Source organism: Salvia splendens, chromosome 13 (assembly GCF_004379255.2).
Source record: "Salvia splendens isolate huo1 chromosome 13, SspV2, whole genome shotgun sequence".
In the NCBI taxonomy this organism is placed as follows: Eukaryota; Viridiplantae; Streptophyta; class Magnoliopsida; order Lamiales; family Lamiaceae; genus Salvia; species Salvia splendens.
This window is the reverse complement of record NC_056044.1, coordinates 33,156,265-33,175,262: the sequence shown is the minus strand read 5'-3', so window position 1 is coordinate 33,175,262 and position 18,998 is coordinate 33,156,265. Positions and strand designations below refer to the sequence as shown.

Below are 18,998 nucleotides of genomic sequence, written 5' to 3'. Positions count from 1 at the left end.
TACCGGATGTCGGAAGAGCATCGTCTACACTTCGTCGGACTACTCTGCGAGCAGCCGGCGCTGGGTTGGTTCATTTACCGAAAAAAACACAATTTGCTGAAATCATGGCCTGATTTCGTGAAAGAGAGGTTTGATCCAACATATCATGACAATCATTTTGGGAAACTCTGTAAGCTGCAACAACGCAACACGGTGATGGAATATCAGAACGAATTCGAGAGGCTTTTGGTCAAGATTAAGGGTCCATCGCTATCGGAGAATCACCTCGTCTCCATATGTGAATCGGGCTTGAAAGATCCTATTCGGTGGGAAGTTCACTTGCGAAGGCCATCACCCTTGTGAGATATGTTTGTGCTTGCACGCGAATTCGAGAAGATGTACGATGAAGGCTTCAAGTAAGAGAGGTGTGTTTTGGTTGTTTTATAGTTTTAGGTTTTGTTTTAGTTATTTTGTTTTGAGTTGAATTTTATGGGGATTGAATTTCTTTGCAAATGTTTCCTGATAAACTCATGTTTTGATAGGTTCAATTGATCATGTGGAGTTTACTCATTTAAATCTGTAGTTTTTGACCAATTATATGACTTTTGGGAGTTGAATGAGTTTGTTTAGAATGCTCTAAGAATATAAGTGATATGGGCAAGAAAACGGGCATTGAATGAGATCCAGGGAATCTCATTCGAACCGAGTGAGCGTGGTCTAACATTACCAGTTTGTGATGCAATAATAGCATTTGTCATATTTTAATTAAGAGTGATGCTAAATGGCTATAATGTGGCCGGCCATAAAGAGTTAATTTAATCCATTTACATGTATAAAAAAATTAGAATTACCGATATAAACTTATATGTGTGTGAATGGACTTGTGAGTTGATACTTATCTTTGAATTCCATTACGTAAAACACATTAATATCACGAATTACTGTATACGTTGAGCAACAATCAAGAAATGACAGTAGTAATAAGTTGAGCAAAAACTACGAAAGAGCAACACTAACATGTTGAGCAACATATAATGAAGATGATATAAAAGTAAAATCAAGTAGTATTAAACCAAAAATTTGAAAAAAAATTAATTTTTTTTGTTATTTAATTAATTTATGGCTGGCCATAATGTGGCCGCATAGCATTATTCTTTAATTAAATACTCCTTCCATAAACGAGTCATATTCCTTTTTGGGATATCTCACTATAAGTGAGTCATTTCTCTTTTTAGCAAAAAATCATCTCTCTCACTTTATTCTCTACCTTCTTTTCTCTCTCTCGTACTTTACTCTCTCTCCTCTCTTTAAATATCAATTTCTTAAATCCTGTGCTCAAAAGAAGTGTTTCGCTTTGGGACGGAGGGAGTACTAACTTACAGTCATATTAGTCCACATTAAAGTTTAACAGAAGTTGCTAGTATTGTTAGAAACACACCACACATTTAAACCATCATCAAGTTCTGAACAAATACTTCTGTTTAAGAGAAAAACAAATATCAGAGTTAAATTTTTGTCCCAAGTCGTAGACATAAGATTAGAATCTAACAATTTTGAACATTGAAATATTTGATTTTTTTTAGCATCTGTGCAGATTGCAAGCAAGGGTTGCTTAATCACACATTAGAGACAATATGTACAATTTTATAAACAAAAGTAGCCTAACTTAGAAATACAACATTGCATAGTTTAAGATGCATTATTGCAAAGCATCATACACACAACATGCTAGTGTTCTAAATGAAACACATGTAAAGCCCAATGTTTGTCTTGAATCACCTTTTTCTTCTTGTTGCTTTTGCTCTATTTCTTCTCTTCATCTTACTATTACTATATCCAACGCCAAAAAAGAATTCCACTAACCATTTTGGCCTTGCGCTTCGTATAATCATGTAACCAACTCCAATTCCAACCACAAATCCACATCCATACCCTAACACCACACTTCGCCAACCAAATCCATCTATAAATCCTGACTCATCATCATCATCTTCTAGAGGAAATACTGGTTTTCCATCAGTTGTTTCACACTGCTTTGCCAACGGAACTCCACACAATCCCGAGTTTCCTATGTATGAATCATTCTGAAACGTAGAAAACTGCTTAGATTGTGGTATTGGCCCCACAAGATTATTCATTGATAGGTTTAATTTCGAAAGAAACGTCAACCCTGTCAGATCACTTGGAATTTTTCCACTCAATCTGTTCCATGACAAATCCAATGACTCAATAATACTTATATTCCCAAGAGATGCAGGAATCTCTCCCGTGAGAGTATTACTGGACAAATTCAAGTATCTAAGAGAATTAAGATTGCCGATGGAAACTGGAATATTCCCGGAAAATCTATTGGAAGATAAGTCAATCATTGTAAACGTATCCAATAATCTTTTCAGTTCCAGATCCAAACCTTTTAAAATGACATCTAAGTCTAAATATGTTTGGAGCCTATCCTTCTCAACGCGTGTCAGATTATCCTTGGCATCTATCATACCTTCAAAATTCTTGAAATATCTATCAGGTAAAGAGCCAACAAATGCATTTCTTGATATATCCAAGACTTGCAACTTTGGAAACGGATGATCGGTCTTTGAAGCCTCCAACATAGTACCATTCAACTTGTTAGACTTCAAGATGAGGACGCGAAGTTGAGGGAATGTTTCCATCCAGAAGGGAAATGCACCTCGTATTTCATTATCACCAAAATCAATGCTTTCCAGGCGTTGGCAGTTGATTAGGGAATGTGTTATTCCTTCCAACTTATTGCCATACAGAATAAGGGCTTGAAGACTGCAACCTTTTGCAAATGCTGATTGAAGGGCTGTGATTTGGTTTCCACCCAAATTAAGAGCCAACAATGAACTATTGAAGTTTCCCAAGCACTTTGGAATCTGTCCTTCCAAATGATTGTCTGCTAAATGGAGGAGTGTTAGTAATCTCAAGTCACAAATGGATGATGGAATCTCTCCAATTAGTTTGTTATGAGGGAGTACTAAATAATCCAGCTCTGACATATTCCCAATGGCGGAAGGTATTGGACCTGAAAATTGATTTTGAACAGAGATCAAGTATGACATATTGACATATGAGAGAGAGAGAGAGAGTATGATACCATTTAAATTGTTGTCGTGAAGCCATAACTCCCTGAGGTGTTTCAGGTTTCCAATTTCTTTTGGAATAGTACCTACTCGTACAAATTTTGAAAAGGACAATCATAACATCGAATGAGTTAATAAATACAATACGACTTTGCATCCAATAATATATAAAGAGACATGAAATCGTGCTACTTAAAATATGAAGTTATGACACTAACATATGTATGTTTATGTAAAACATGTACACGATGTATTACTTCCTCCCACAGTAAGAGTCCTATTTTATCATTTCGGTTCGTCCCACAATAAGAGTCTTATTTAACTTTGATAGAAATCTATGGGTTCCATCCTAAAACTAATTGGTGATAGGAAGAGTGACCCATGAGATTTATATACTAGTTTCAGTTTTATCTTGACACTGATGTTGGATAGTTATATGTTATTTTTTAGTTTTAATTTTCAACACCCTTCCTTAAACCCTTCGAGGTGAACCTTGGAGGGGATGGACTTGGTGAACCTTGGAGGGGATGGACTTTTTCTAATCGTTGGACGATTGGCCCAATTTTTTCTCGATTGTTTGGACCATTGGCCAAAATTTTAAGCCCAGATATACTGTTGGGTCAGTCATTTTTTTCAGTTTTAGCCCAGAAATACTGTTGGGTCAACCGCTCTAATACCATGATAGAAATTCATGGGTACCATCCTAAAACCAATTGGTGATAGGAGGACTGACCCATGGGATTTATATACTAGTTTTTAGTTTTATCTTGACACCGACGTGGGATAGTTATATGTTATTTTTTAGTTTCAATTGCCAACACACTTTTACCATAAATGGTAAGTAGGCCCGGCATTCGATCAACTTATCCCACTCAAATTTTATTATAAAACTAATATATATAAGTGGGACTCATATCCTACTAACTTAATCAACCTACTTCTCTCTACATTTCTTAAAACTCGTGTCATAACTAAATAAGACTACTATTGCGGGACGGAGGGAGTACTTTATAACTCTTTGGAGCATATAACAATGAAAGAGAAAATATCATACCGCTTAATGTATTATTGGAAAGCCGTAAGTAGGAAAGAGATGTCATGTTCCCAATTTCCTTCGGTATAGATCCATTTATTAGAATATTGTCTTTCAACTGCAGCTCCCATAAATTAACAAGGCGACCTAGCTCTTTTGGTACAGGACCTGCGAGGATATATAAGAAACATTGTGCAAGCTTAAATTTTATAACTAATAAATTTTAATTTTCATTAATACTGAGTTAACATCAATATACCCGATTGATCCGATGGATGACATATGGTAGTAGTTACTCCCTTCGTTCCAAATTAATTGAGTCATTTTTCTATCTTGAGAAGTTCCAAGATAATTGAGTTTCTGTTTTTGGAAAAAAGTAACATTCTCTTTAACTTTTTTATGTCTTACTTTATTCACCATCCATTTAAGACATTATTCTTAAACTCCGCACTGAAAAAAGTGTCTCTGTTAATAAGGAAATGGAGGGAGTATCATATTATGGGAAAATGTGACGCATTCATGTGGACACAAAATTGAACGAATTAATCTAATTTTAGTAGCAATAAATGCAATAAAACGTTACAATAAAGTAAGTTATGAAGGGTTGGGGTCGTACCACTTAAAGCATTATAGGCAAGGTATATACCAACCATGGCTGTCAAGTTCCCAAGTTCTCTTGGCACTGAACCACTAATATTGTTGCAACACATGCTCAATCGTTCGAAATTAATAAGATAACCGATCTCTTTTGGAATTTCACCTATAGGGTTATGATAGAAATCATAAACTTAATTAACTAAGTTTAATCATCAACAAGGAGATTTATTATCTACACCACTACAAGTAGAATCATTATTATTATTATTATTATTATTATTATTATTATTATTATTATTATTATTATTATTATTATTATTATTATTATTATTATTATTATATTATTATTATTATTATTATTATTATTATTATTATTATTATTATTATTATTATTATTATTATTATTATTATTTATTATTATTATTATTATTATTATTATTATTATTATTATTATTATTATTATTATTATTATTATTATTATTATTATTATTATTATTATTATTATTATTATTATTATTATTATTATTATTATTATTATTATTATTATTATTATTATTATTATTATTATTATTATTATTATTATTCCCTAATTAAAATTTAACGTAATTAACGTAATTCAAATTCAAAGTAGTGCAACTTTCAAGAATTCTTATTCCCTAATTAACTTATATTTAATCTATTATTATTATATTATTAAAATAATAACTTTAATAAATTCTAAAGAGGCATGAAGAATGAGATATACCACTGAAATGGTTGAATTCAAGGCCTATTTTGAGAAGGGATGTCATGTTTCCAATTTGTGGTGATAATGATCCACTTAGTTCATTGGAGGCAAAGTCAGCATATTGCAAGGATGGCATGCCAAAAAGAGTTGCAGGCAATGAGCCTTTTAACTTGTTGGAACTCATGCTCAAACTTTTTAAATTTGTTAGATGACCAATCTCTTCTGGAATATCACCTGTATGAATCAAATCCAGTTGCATTTGAATATTATTTAGTACATGTTCATATATCATTATAATATTTTAAATTATACTCCCTCCGTCCTCGAATAGGAGTCCCATTTTTTTCGGGCACGGGTTTTAAAAAATGTTAAGAAAAGTGGGTAGAATAAAGTTAGTGAAATATGAGTCCCATGTGTATATATTAGTTTTAAATGACATGTGAGTAGAATGTGGGCCCTTTTACCGTTTATGGTAATTATAAACCAGGACTCCTATTTGCGGATGGACCAAAATGGAAAAATGAGACTCCTATTTGCAGACAAATGGGTATAAAGTTATGTCTATAGAGAAATAAAGAATACAATTAGACTTATCTCCTTGGCCTATTTGTTTAGTAAGATTATGACCTAAAATAATAATACTATGACTCTTGACCTTGAAATTTTTATTCGTATTTGTTGGATTTTTTATATTACAAGATAAGTAATTAAAATTCAAAATGGTGCAACTTTCAAGAATTCTTATTCCTTAACTTATATTTAATCTTTGTTATTGTTATTATTATTATTAAATAATAACTTCAATAAATTTTAATATAAGTTGACAATACCTAATTATAATAATGATAACTATGATAATAAATAACCATAATAATAATAATATTGTTAATATTAATTTGACCCTCTACGTATATGACTGTAAAAAAATAATAGAAATTGAAAATAAATAGAAAATGACATTAAAAAGAATTATTTGACTATAGTCCATGGAGATTAGATCAAATTACCTGTCAACTTATTTGCACCAATGTTCAACGTTTGAAGCTTGGTCAAGTTGCCAAGTTCCCTCGGCACTATTCCATCAAATTTGTTGTTGTACAAAGAAAGATACTCGAGCTGCGAACACTGCTCCAAACTCGATGGAATATTCCCGTACATCTCGTTGTAAGAAATACGAAGAATCTTGAGTTTATCAAGATTGTGTATGCACATATCAAGAGGTAGACTACTAGACAAACTATTATTCCTCAAACTCAAGACTTCTAAATTTGACATGTTGAAGATAGAGATGGGAAGATGGCCATGAAAAGAGTTGTCGTTCATGTCTAATGAAACGAGAGAAGAAAGATTTCCGATTTCTGGTGGGATAGTTCCGACAAGTCCCATGTTCGATATGTTCAACTGAGTCACCCTATTAAGGAGAAAATCACAAGTAACTCCGATCCAACTGCAGGCACCGGCTTCAGTGCTCCAATTTTTGGTCAATATAGTTTGTGGATCGGAAGTGATTTGAGATTTGAAGGCAAGAAGTGAAGAACGATCGGTGTTGATATCGGCGGATGAGCAATAATTCATCAAACAGTGAATTGATAAGAGTAGAGTAAGGAGGAGAAAATGAGAAGATTTTACCATTTTCGACTTGATTTCGACTGTAGTATTTTGTGATCGAGTTACGATGTATATACATGTATGTGTGTAGGATATTTATTATAAGGAGATTGTAACAAATATGAAAGCATTAGGTAAAGTCAAAGCCATGATATAACGTTGTATGTATCTGTTTATTGATGATGCCGCGGCGGCTTCATAATTGATTTATAATTATTTATTAAGTCAATGAAAGTGATCTCTATTTTTAAAGTATTTATCCACCAATTATTATGTTTTTGACTTTTTCATGAACGATCTCATCAGATTTTGTCAAAGATTGAATTGTAAGAGATCGAATTAAATAGATACCACTAGTCTTGGTTATCACCTTCTCTAAAATATGACGATTCCTAGTATTTAAGGCAAACAATATTGTTGGAGTATAATCTCACAATCACCGTTGGATGCAGCAAGCTAAAATCAATGTCATTCTCAACAGCTGCAGATTTGTTAGAGGTTGAGCTCGTTCAAGAGCTCGGCATTTTATTGAGCTCGGCATTTTATTGAGCTCGGCATCATGCAGCACTTCGGCATGTTGATGCAAACCAAGAAACGGGAAGTAGCCGTTGGAACAGTTATAACTGGTTTGTTAACTAACATCTCAAGAGAGCCGTTGGAGGATGAAGGGACTGATATAAAGCAGACGAAGGCTGCATCTGGAAAAGTTAATCAGCTACTTCGATATTCAAGAAAAGAGTCTCCAAACTATCACTTGATTAGTTCTTGGTTTAGAATTAGATTAGAGGTGTTGAGTTCTTGGAGAGAGTTCTTGAGTAATTGTAAACCTCTGCATATTTCTCAATATACTGAATCATATTGCCTTTGGCCGTGGACGTAGATCTTACGATCGAACCACATAAAACTCTAGTGTTCTTTCTTTTCCGCATGGTTGTTGTTATCATCGATCTTTTGCATACTTTCATAACAAGTGGCGCCGTCTGTGGGAAACGCAATCGGAGTTGATATCGATGGCGACGACGAGGTTCGAAGCGGAGAAATTCTCGGGGAAGAATGACTTTGGTCTGTGGCAGATCAAGATGAAGGCTCTGTTGATCCAGCAAGGGCTCGATGAAGCAATCGAGCCAATTGATCCGAAGGGGAAAGAAAAAGAAGATCTCGATGAGAAGAGCGTGAGGAAGAAGGCTGAGATTGCCAAGAAAGCCCATAGCGCCATTATTCTCAATCTCACGGACAAGGTGTTGCGCGAGGTTGCGAAGGAAACCACGGCGCATGGGGTATGGACGAAGCTCGAAGCGCTGTACATGACCAAGTCGCTTGCTAATCGCCTATACATGAAGCAGCGCCTCTTTTCATACAAGATTCTTGAAGACCGACCCTTCGCAGAGCAGATTGATGATTTCAGCAAGAATCTGGATGATTTGGAGAATGTAGATGGCCCCATGAAGAATGAAGACAAGGCCATCTTGCTCTTGAATGCTCTTCCCAAAACATTCCAGCATCTTAAAGATGCAATGCTGTTTGGCCGGAATGCAGAATCTGGCATCACATATGAAGAAGTTCAATGTGCTCTTCGATCAAAGGAGCTGGAAAAGAACTCTTCGACGACAAATGAAGGAAGTGGCAGTCAAGCCTTGAATGTAAAGGCTTTCAAAGGCAAGAAAAAGAAATTCAATCAGAATCAAAAGCCTAAGTATCAGAAGCAAAATGAGGAGAAGCGAAGCTGTCATTACTGCAAGAAACCTGGGCATCTCAAAAGGGATTGCTACTCGTGGATAAGGAAGCAAAACGAAGAGAAGGCTACCCAAAATCAGGCTGATCTTGCAGAAGACACAGATCCACCCCAGATCATGAATGTGGTGAGTGGTGGGATAGAGAGTTCTTGGATAATGGACTCCGGGTGCAACTTCCATATTTGTTCCAACAAAGCTTGGTTTGAAAACTTTTCTGAGGCAACCAGGTCAGTAATGTTGGGGAATGATCAGATGTGCTACATCAAAGGCATTGGAGATATCAGATTGAGAGCTCATGATGGATCAACAAAACTGCTTACTCAAGTCAGGTACATTCCTGAGATTAAGAGGAATTTGATTTCACTTGGCATGCTTGAATCTAGAGGTTTCAGGTTTTCTTCTGAGAAAGGCTATATGAATGTCTCACTTAATGGAAAAATCTTGCTGATTGCTGAGAGAAGAAACAGTTTATACTATCTAGTAGCAGAAACTGTTGTTGCTTCAGTGAATCTTGCAGAGGACTCTGATATGAGTCTGTGGCACAAGAGGCTCGGCCATCTTGGAGAAAGTGGGATGAGAGAACTGATCCAGAAAGGGGTCATTCCGGCTGGAAGTGATCAGAGGTTCAAGGAATGTGAACACTGTGCTCTGGGAAAGAGCAAGAAGCTACCATACAAGGCTGGTAAACACACCTCCAAATTACCTCTTGACTATGCGCATTGTGATTTATGGGGTCCAGCTCAGCCTGCTTCTATGGGAGGAGGCAGGTATTTCATGTCGATAATAGATGATTATAGCAGAAAAGTCTGGATATACATCCTAAAGCAGAAGTCACAAGCATTTGAAAAATTCAGAGAATGGTGCACAGAGATGAAGCTGAAGAAATCCACCACTCTCAAGTGCTTGAGGACTGATAACGGGCTGGAGTTCTTATCTGAAGATTTTGAGTCTTTCTGCAAATCAAATGGGATACAAAGGCATAGGACAGTCCCGGCTAATCCGCAACAAAACGGAGTTGCTGAAAGAATGAACCGAACACTCCTCGATAGAGTCAGATGCATGCTTTTATCATCAGGCTTGCCAAAGATGTTCTGGGGGGAGGCAGTGTGTACTGCTGCGGTGCTAATTAACAGTTCTCCATCATCAGCTATAGGAAATGAAATCCCAGATGTCAGATGGTATGGTGGAGATAGAGAGTACAATCAGTTCAAGGTGTTCGGTTGTAGAGCATATGCCCACTGCAAGCAGGGAAAGCTTGATGCAAGGGCTCAGAAATGTGTGATGGTTGGGTACCAACATGGAGTAAAAGGGTACAGGTTGTGGTGCACTGAAGAGGGGAACAAGAAGATAATTGTGAGCCGAGATGTGGTCTTCCATGAGCATCATATGCCATTCTTGAAGATTGAGGATCAGATGGGTGAAAGAGTATCTATTGATCAAGAAGTTCAGCATGGCCAGCCACCACCTAGTGATCCAGATGATCAGAATGGAGGTGGAGCTTCAAGTTCCCATAAAGCTTCAAGTCCACAGCAACCCCAGCAACGAGATCAGATTGATGATGATCAGAGATCACATATTATAGCCAGGGACAGAAACAGAAGAGAGATCAGAAAGGCAGCCAGGTTTAGTGATTATGAGATGAGTTTTTTTGCTCTCTGTGTTGCTGAGGTATTGGAGTGCTTAGAGCCATCCACCTATGCTGAAGCTATGTCGAGTAAGGAAAAGGAGAAATGGCTTGCAGCTATGAGAGAAGAGATCCAGTCACTACTCAAAAACCATACTTGGATTTTGGTGAAGAATCCAGGGACCCAAAAGCTTATTAGCTGCAAATGGATCTTCAAGATGAAGATTGAAGTTGGTGAAGTTGAGAGTGTCAGATTTAAGGCACGGCTTGTTGCTAGAGGATTCACTCAAGAAGAGGGGATTGATTATAATGATGTGTTCTCTCCGGTTGTAAAACACAGTTCCATCAGGATATTGCTTGCTCTTGTTGCAAAGTATGATTGGGAGTTACACCAACTCGATGTCAAGACAGCCTTCTTGCATGGTGAACTTGAAGAAACAATATATATGCATCAACCCGAGGGGTTCATGGAGGCTGGGAATGAAGACAAAGTGTGTTTGCTCAAGAGAAGTTTGTATGGATTGAAGCAAAGTAGTAGGCAGTGGTATCTCAAGTTTGATGAGCATATGATGAGTATTGGTTTCAGAAAATCGCAGTATGATAGCTGTGTTTACATCAGAGAAAGGAATGGTGTACCAATTGCTTTTCTACTTTTGTATGTTGATGATATGCTTGTGGCAGGAGCAGATCTGGGAGTGATTGAGAGAATCAAGGCTGAACTGGAATCCAAGTTTGAAATGAAGGATCTTGGAAATGCAAGGAGAATCCTTGGCATGGATATACTGAGGGATAGGCCAAAGAGAGAGCTCAGGTTGTTGCAGAGGAATTACATCCAGAGAGTTTTGAAGAAATTTCAGACTGATGACTTCAAACCTGTCTCTACACCATTGGCTGCTCACTTTAAGTTGAGCATGGATCAGAAACCAAAGAATGACTCAGAGAGGAAAGAGCTGAGCAAGATACCTTATGCAAACATCATAGGAAGCATAATGTACACAATGCTATGCACAAGACCAGATTTGGCTCAGGCTATAAGTGTTACTAGCCGATTTATGTCAGACCATGGGAGAGAGCATTGGATAGCATTGAAGTGGTTGCTCAGATACTTGAAGGGTGCTTCAGATTATGGTCTGTTGTACAAGGCAGATTGTAAGGATCAAGGTGGAGCACTGGTGGGGTTTTGCGATTCTGATTATGCATCAAATAGAGATAATAGGAGATCTCAAACTGGATATGTGTTCACCCTAAATGGCACTGCTATAAGCTGGAAATCTGGATTACAACATGTGGTTGCTTTATCTACTACGGAAGCTGAGTACATGGCAATGACAGAGGCTGTGAAAGAAGCAATATGGCTGAAGGGAATCCTAGAAGATTTTGGGGAGAAGCAAGACACAGTGGAGATAAACTGTGACAGCAGCAGCGCCTTATGCCTTGCCAAACACCAAGTGTTTCACGAAAGAAGTAAGCACATAGATGTGCGGATGCACTTCATAAGGGATGAAATACAGAGAGGTGAAGTCAAGATGGTGAAAATATCTACTGAGCATAATGCGGCTGATATGTTGACAAAGCCGTTGCCAGCCATGAAGTTTAAATACTGCTTGGGGCTGGTGGGACTTGTGGAGTGATGAGTTTGAGGTTTTGTCAGAGGATTATGATTCATTGTTGATTCTGAGATTAAGGTGGAGTTTGTTGGAGTATAATCTCACAATCACCGTTGGATGCAGCAAGCTAAAATCAATGTCATTCTCAACAGCTGCAGATTTGTTAGAGGTTGAGCTCGTTCAAGAGCTCGGCATTTTATTGAGCTCGGCATTTTATTGAGCTCGGCATTTTATTGAGCTCGGCATTTTATTGAGCTCGGCATCATGCAGCACTTCGGCATGTTGATGCAAACCAAGAAACGGGAAGTAGCCGTTGGAACAGTTATAACTGGTTTGTTAACTAACATCTCAAGAGAGCCGTTGGAGGATGAAGGGACTGATATAAAGCAGACGAAGGCTGCATCTGGAAAAGTTAATCAGCTACTTCGATATTCAAGAAAAGAGTCTCCAAACTATCACTTGATTAGTTCTTGGTTTAGAATTAGATTAGAGGTGTTGAGTTCTTGGAGAGAGTTCTTGAGTAATTGTAAACCTCTGCATATTTCTCAATATACTGAATCATATTGCCTTTGGCCGTGGACGTAGATCTTACGATCGAACCACATAAAACTCTAGTGTTCTTTCTTTTCCGCATGGTTGTTGTTATCATCGATCTTTTGCATACTTTCATAACAAATATGAATGTCGACATCTTTAATATTTTTATGATAACTGAAGTGGCATTTCACAATTTGACAAAACATTTAAACACGCAAAAGCGATGTAATATATTTTTTTTCCATTTTATTAGTTGCATTTGTGCTTTCAGATCTTTATATTTTATTTACATTTTGTTAATTTCCATTATTTGAATAACAGTTTGTATCATGACAATATCCATATGTCGTGACTATTGCGTTCTAACTGTTTGCTGAATTGCCGAAGAGAATCTGGCGTGGTGAGAAGAGCTCTTATTGTTTGATGAAATGCCACATGATGTCATGACCGTAAAGTTGTATTTCAAGAATAAGAATTATCCGAGAAACACCATTTTCTTGAAGCCAGATTCAAATCATCGAAGCGAATCTTGGCAAAAAAAATAGATTCTCCGGTATCTTTCTACAGTCAAGTTAGTTGCTATTTTTTAGGAATGTTTATTAGTGGCATAGTTAGTGGGTTTGTAGTTTAGTGGCTTATGTAGATCTTGTGTAGTGGATTAAGGAATGGCAGCTGATATGATTTGTGCGTTTTGAAGAGAAGTTTGTCGTATCGATCATTAGAATATCACAATACACACAAACGAAGAGAGATAGAATTTAGCTTCAAAAGGATTCAATTCAACAAACCGTTGAACACCTGATGTGATAACTCACTATCCTCGCTCACTGCAATAGAAATAGGCCTTATTTTCTTTTTCAAATAAATTGTTTGAAGGTCCAATACCATCCACCATTGGAAATCTTTTAGATCTGGAGTACTTATATCTCTCTTCCAACAAATTAAATGGTGAGCTCTCATTCCCTATCTGCTACTTGACATATCTTGAATAATCTTGACAACAAACATATTGATTTTGTGCGCTCCCTCTGCCTCAAAATGCTACTCCCTCCATCCACCATAAGGAGTACCATTTCTTTCCCGCATGGATTTTAAGAAATTCTCCTCCTTCCTATAAATTTTGTCACAATTTTACCGGGCACTGTGCTTCCTGCTCGCAAGGAAAGAAGAGCGACAAGGTTCAGTTCAGATTTGCCGAGTTCGGAAAGTAACTGATTAGATTAAATAAGAGTAAGTCGGTGAGAAGGCAGAAGAGCCGAAACTCTTTCAAGACTCTTTCCAATACAATAAGAATTCAGAATGACTTCGGACGATCCACTAATGACCTTCCCGGTAAAGATTACTAAGACATGGAAAGAAATCTTGGCGGGCAGCGCTTATGTTTTCAATAGAGTTTTGGACTATTTTTCTACCATGGCGTGCATTTCGTGTCATTGCCCGGCACGTTTTAAGAAATGTAATGGAAAGTGAGTTAAAAAGGTTAATGGAATTTGAGTCCTACTTTTATATATTAGCTTTATAATAATATGTGAATGAGACTGAGTTAATGAAATATTAGGGTTTAGGGCCCACTACAAAAAATGGTAAAAAAATGAAATGTGACAAATTTTGTTGGACAAACGGAAATGGAAAAATGTGACAAACTTTCTAGAACGGAGGGGAGTATTAATAAAACTGAAAGGAATCAAGTTAGTTGAATTTGGATCTTACTTTTATATACTCCCTCTGTCCCAACTAAGTTGGTACAAAACTTTTGGCATGGAGATTAAGAAATTTTCTTGAATAGATTAGATTAAAGTATAATAAAATAGGAAAGAGAAAAAAGTAGGAGAATAAAGAGAGAGAGTAAAGTAGATGATGAAATAGAGTAAAATAGGAAGTGATTTGAGATTTGAAGGCAAGAAGTGAAGAACGATCGGTGTTGATATCGGAGGATGAGCAATAATTCAGAAAATGAGAAGGTTTTTCCATTTTGGACTTGATTTCTTGTGATTGAGCTACGATGCATATTCATGTATTTGTGTAGGATATTTATTATAAGGAGATTGTAACAAATATGAAAGCATTAGGTGAAGTCAATGGCATGAATTAACGTTGTGTATTTCTTATTATTGATGATGCCGCGGCGGCTTCATAATTGATTACACTTACAGAATTATTTATTAAGTCAGTGAAAGTGATCTCAAATTTTAAAGTATTTATCCACCAATTATTATGTTTTTGACTTTTTCATGAACGATCTTATCAGATTTTGTCAAAGATTGAATTGTAAGAGATTGAATTAAATAGATACCACTAGTCTTGGTTATCATCTTCTCTAAAATATGAATGTTGACATCTTTAATATTTTTATGATAACTGAAGTGACATTTCACAATTTGACAAAACATTTAAAAACGCAAAAGCGATGTAATCTTTTTTTTTCCATTTTATTAGTTGCATTTGTGCTTTCAAGTCTTTATATTTTATTTACATTTTTGTTAATTTCCATTACTTGAATAACAGTTTGTATCATGACAATATCCATATGTCTTGACTATTGCGCTCCAACTGTTTGCTGAATTGCCCAAGAGAATCTGGTGTGGTGAGAAGAGCTCTTAGTGTTTGATGAAATGCCACATGATGTCACGACCGGAAAGTTGTATGTCAAGAATAAGAATTATCCGAGAAACACCATTTTCTTGAAGCCAGATTCAAATCATCGAAGCGAATCTTGGCAAAAAAAAATAGATTCTCCGGTATCTTTCTACAGTCAAGTTAGTTGCTATTTTTAAGGAATGTTTATTAGTGGAATAGTTAGTGGGTTTGTAGTTTTGTGGCTTATGCAGATCGTGTTTAGTGGATTGAGAAAATGGCAGCTGATATGTAGTTTTGTGGCTTATGCATATCCCATAACCACACTTCGCCAACCAAATCCATCTATAAATCCTGACTCCTCATCATCATCATCTTCTGGAGGAAACACTGGTTTTCCATCAGTTGTTTCACACTGCTTTGCCAACGGAACTCCACACAATCCCGAGTTTCCTATGTAGGAATCATTCTGAAACGTAGAAAACTACTTAGATTGTGGTATCTGCCCCACAAGATTATTCATTGATAGGTTTAATTTCGAAAGAAACGTCAACCTGTTTATATGTTCCATGACAAATTGATACGGGACCCCCACCAACGGCAGAGCGGCAGGCCGAGCTGGAGCATGCCGAGCTGGAGCATGCCGAGCTGGAGCATGCCGAGCTGGAGCATGCAGAGCTGGAGGCAACGACAGCCGAGCAGCACGACGCAGCGCTCCCGAAGCCGAGCAGCACGACGCAGCCGAGCAGCCCGCCGCAGTGCGGGAGTAACCGAAGTGAAGAACTAATTGTGTCGAAAAGATCCTTGAGGCCGAGAGACAAGCTCAAGGCGCCGAACAAGTTCACGAACTAGCCGATTCACTTTGTTCTTTTTTTTTTTATTATTTCCTTCCTTTTATGTTTTAATATTTTTGAAACTTTAATTTACTTACTGTTGAGTCGGGCCTGATTTATAAGCCCAGTTCGTGTTTTCTTTGCGGTTCTTTCCCGGATGAATTAGGTTACGTCGAACCGCCCTAGGGTTTCTAGTATAAAATAGGGTATTTCATCAACACATTAATTTATGAATGAAATATTTTCCCTACACAAATCTTGTGCCGCAAGTAATTTATTTCGTTCTCTTTGCTGCTGCGTGGAAGACGTCCACAAATCCAGCCAAATTCTCGAGCAATTCCGCGAGGTTGTCGTGGGAATTGCTCGCCACCCATCGAGAAGGAAGATCTCGGAGCCGTTACGGAGAACGTCCGTAACATCTGGTGCTTTCATCCCGAAAACTCAAAATCTACTTGGTTACGCAATCAATGACGGCGGAATTTCCGCATGCAGAGTCCTCGTCGGGGCTGCAATTGGGCCCGGCGCGGCAGAGGATTCCTGGCGACGTCGACGGGAGACAACCGCACGTCGACCCGGTCACGTTAGGGTTTGCACAGTTGAACGCACGATTTGATAAGATGGATCGCCGGATCGATAGCGTGGAGCGACGACCGCCGCCGCGGGCAGAGGGCCATGAGGCCGATTGGGACGACGCCGACCACGCGTGGGAGGAGTACCGCGGGAATGGTCGGAGCGGTCATCTGGGTCGGGGCCGTGGTCGCCCTTATCGGGGTGGCCGTGGGGATCATTTTGGGGAGGGCTTACTCCCGGGCCGGGGAAGCCGCCCTGGTCAGCACCGTGGCGACGCGGGGAATAGAACGGGTCGCCGTCGGGATAATTGGGACCTACCGCAACGCCACGAGGATTGGGATGATGAGACGTTCGAGGAGCGCGGGGTAACCTGCTGGGATCCGCCCCAAAGTCGAGAACGTTTTAACCGACAGGGGTCGGATTATTCTTCCGGCATAAAGATGGATGCGCCCCACTTTAATGGGGCAGACGCGCCAAATTGGATCTCTCGCGTGCAGTACTATTTTGATCACAAGCGAGTTCCGGAGGCGGAGCGCTTGCATTATGTAGTAATGCTTTTCGACCCGCCCGCTTCAGAGTGGATATTTAATTACCGGGAGACGAATGGCGTTGTTACTTGGCCAGAATTTTTGGCCGACGTCAGGCATCGATTTGACCCCCAAAGCTTCAGGAACTACACGGGGTTGATCGCGAAGCTAGTTCAGACGTCTACCGTTGCTGACTATCACGCGACGTTCGAACGATATCTTAATCGGGTTACTGATTTATCGGAATCAGCCTTGATTCCAATTTTTATTCAAGGACTAAAACAACCTCTGCAAGAAAAAGTAGAATTGCAGTACCCGGAGTCGTTGGCAGAGGCAATGGCTTTAGCCTTGCGTTTGGCCGCAACACACGAGGAACGCCAGCAACAGCCGCAATCATACCAGCGCCGTCCGTGGCCTGGCAAGGAGCAGCGGGCCGCTCCGGCCCCTGTTGCGACCCAAGCAGCCGGGTCCCACCAACAGGACTCGCTAGTTCGAGAAGGGGACAAGACACGGGTATACCCGGTTCGGGTGTCGAATGCTGAAAAATCGGAGCGCGCACGCCGAGGTCTCTGTTATCATTGCCCCGAAAGGTGGGTTGCAGGCCACGTTTGTAAGGTCAAGTTGCTTTGTTATATGGATGACGAGGGGGACGACCCGCAAGAGGCAGATGCGGGTGACCAAGTACCCGGGGAGGAATTAATTACAGCAGACCTATCGCACCTTCACGCCTTGGATGGCCGGGGCAGCTCCAAACCGTTTATGGTCCAGGGGACGTTGGGGGATACTACAGTACGAGTTTTGATTGACACAGGAGCGACTCTCGATTTCCTCCATCCGCGGATTGCGGAGAGACTCCAATTGGAGTTGACACCGATTCGCCCATTCCGGGTCCTAGTCGGCAACGGCGCTTCACTACTCTGTACCCACATTTCCCGCTCTACAAAATTGACTCTGCAGGGTACCTTATTTTTGGTGGATCTTCATATCCTCGCCCACCATGGGCCGGACGTTATTTTGGGAATGAAGTGGTTAGAATCATTGGGGAAAGTTTCTGCGGATTTTGTCAAGAAGACGTTAGAGTTTACCCAAGAAGGAAAGGCGGTGTTCCTACGTGGCATGGTGCCAAGTCCTAAGCAGATTTCCTTACACTCCTTATCTATGTTGACGGCACAGGGGGCCGGCCACGAGTTATATGAGATTGTACCTCTCCACAGTGACGTGGGCCCTGCCGACCCCAGCACGCAAGAGGAGTTCCCCGCGGACCTCCCAGGGGATATCGTGGGGGTGTTGAATGAGCACCGTTCCGTTTTTGAGCAGCCACACGGCATGCCCCCGCCGCGCGTTTTTGACCATCGGATTCATCTTCTGCCCAACACGAAGCCGGTCAATGTGAGACCATATAGGTACCCATATTTTCAAAAGGCAGAAATCGAGAAACAGGTACGCGATATGATGGAGCAAGGCATCATCCGGCACAGCCACAGCCCTTTTTCGTCTCCCGTGCTTCTCATCCGAAAGAAAGACGGAAGTTTCCGTTTCTGTATCGATTACCGGGCCCTCAATAAAGCTACTGTTCCGGATCACTTTCCAATTCCGACCGCAGATGAATTATTTGACGAATTGGGCAAGGCCAAGTATTTTACAAAGCTGGATCTTCGTTCAGGATACCATCAAATCCGTATGAGTGAGGCCGACATATTCAAAACCGCCTTCCGAACTCACGATGGCCACTTTGAGTTCCTCGTGATGCCATTCGGCCTCACGAACGCGCCTTCCACCTTTCAAGCGGCCATGAATGCTATTTTCCAGCCGTTGCTCCGACAATGTGTCATCGTTTTCTTCGATGACATTCTAATCTACAGCCCAACACTCGAGTCGCACGGGCAACACTTATCAGCGGTTCTAAAGCTGCTTAGCGAGAATCGATTCTTTGTCAAGCTTTCGAAGTGTT

General features: G+C 39.4%; 1 protein-coding gene and 1 long non-coding RNA gene across 5 annotated transcripts; both read right to left on the bottom strand.

The window, feature by feature from the left end:
* Nucleotides 1–1,602: 1,602 nt before the first annotated feature.
* LOC121761757 (receptor-like protein Cf-9 homolog) lies at nucleotides 1,603–7,128 on the bottom strand. 4 transcript variants are annotated; one of them, XM_042157415.1, is made up of 6 exons: nucleotides 6,442–7,128; nucleotides 5,453–5,668; nucleotides 4,727–4,870; nucleotides 4,132–4,278; nucleotides 3,092–3,163; nucleotides 1,603–3,019 (listed from the first exon to the last, which is right to left on the bottom strand). In XM_042157415.1, the coding sequence occupies exons 1-6, from the start codon at nucleotides 7,064–7,066 to the stop codon at nucleotides 1,755–1,757; spliced, it is 2,469 nt and encodes an 822-aa protein (XP_042013349.1). In that variant the 5' UTR covers nucleotides 7,067–7,128; the 3' UTR covers nucleotides 1,603–1,754. The 4 variants fall into 4 exon arrangements, with proteins under 4 accessions (XP_042013349.1, XP_042013350.1, XP_042013351.1 ...); XM_042157416.1 differs by lacking the exon at nucleotides 4,727–4,870; XM_042157417.1 differs by lacking the exon at nucleotides 5,453–5,668.
* A 6,172-nt stretch (nucleotides 7,129–13,300) lies between these two features.
* Nucleotides 13,301–14,600, bottom strand: LOC121761768. The gene is made up of 2 exons (XR_006042091.1): nucleotides 14,254–14,600; nucleotides 13,301–13,693 (listed from the first exon to the last, which is right to left on the bottom strand). It is a non-coding gene; the product is annotated as an uncharacterized LOC121761768 (long non-coding RNA).
* Between the last annotated feature and the right edge of the window lie 4,398 nt (nucleotides 14,601–18,998).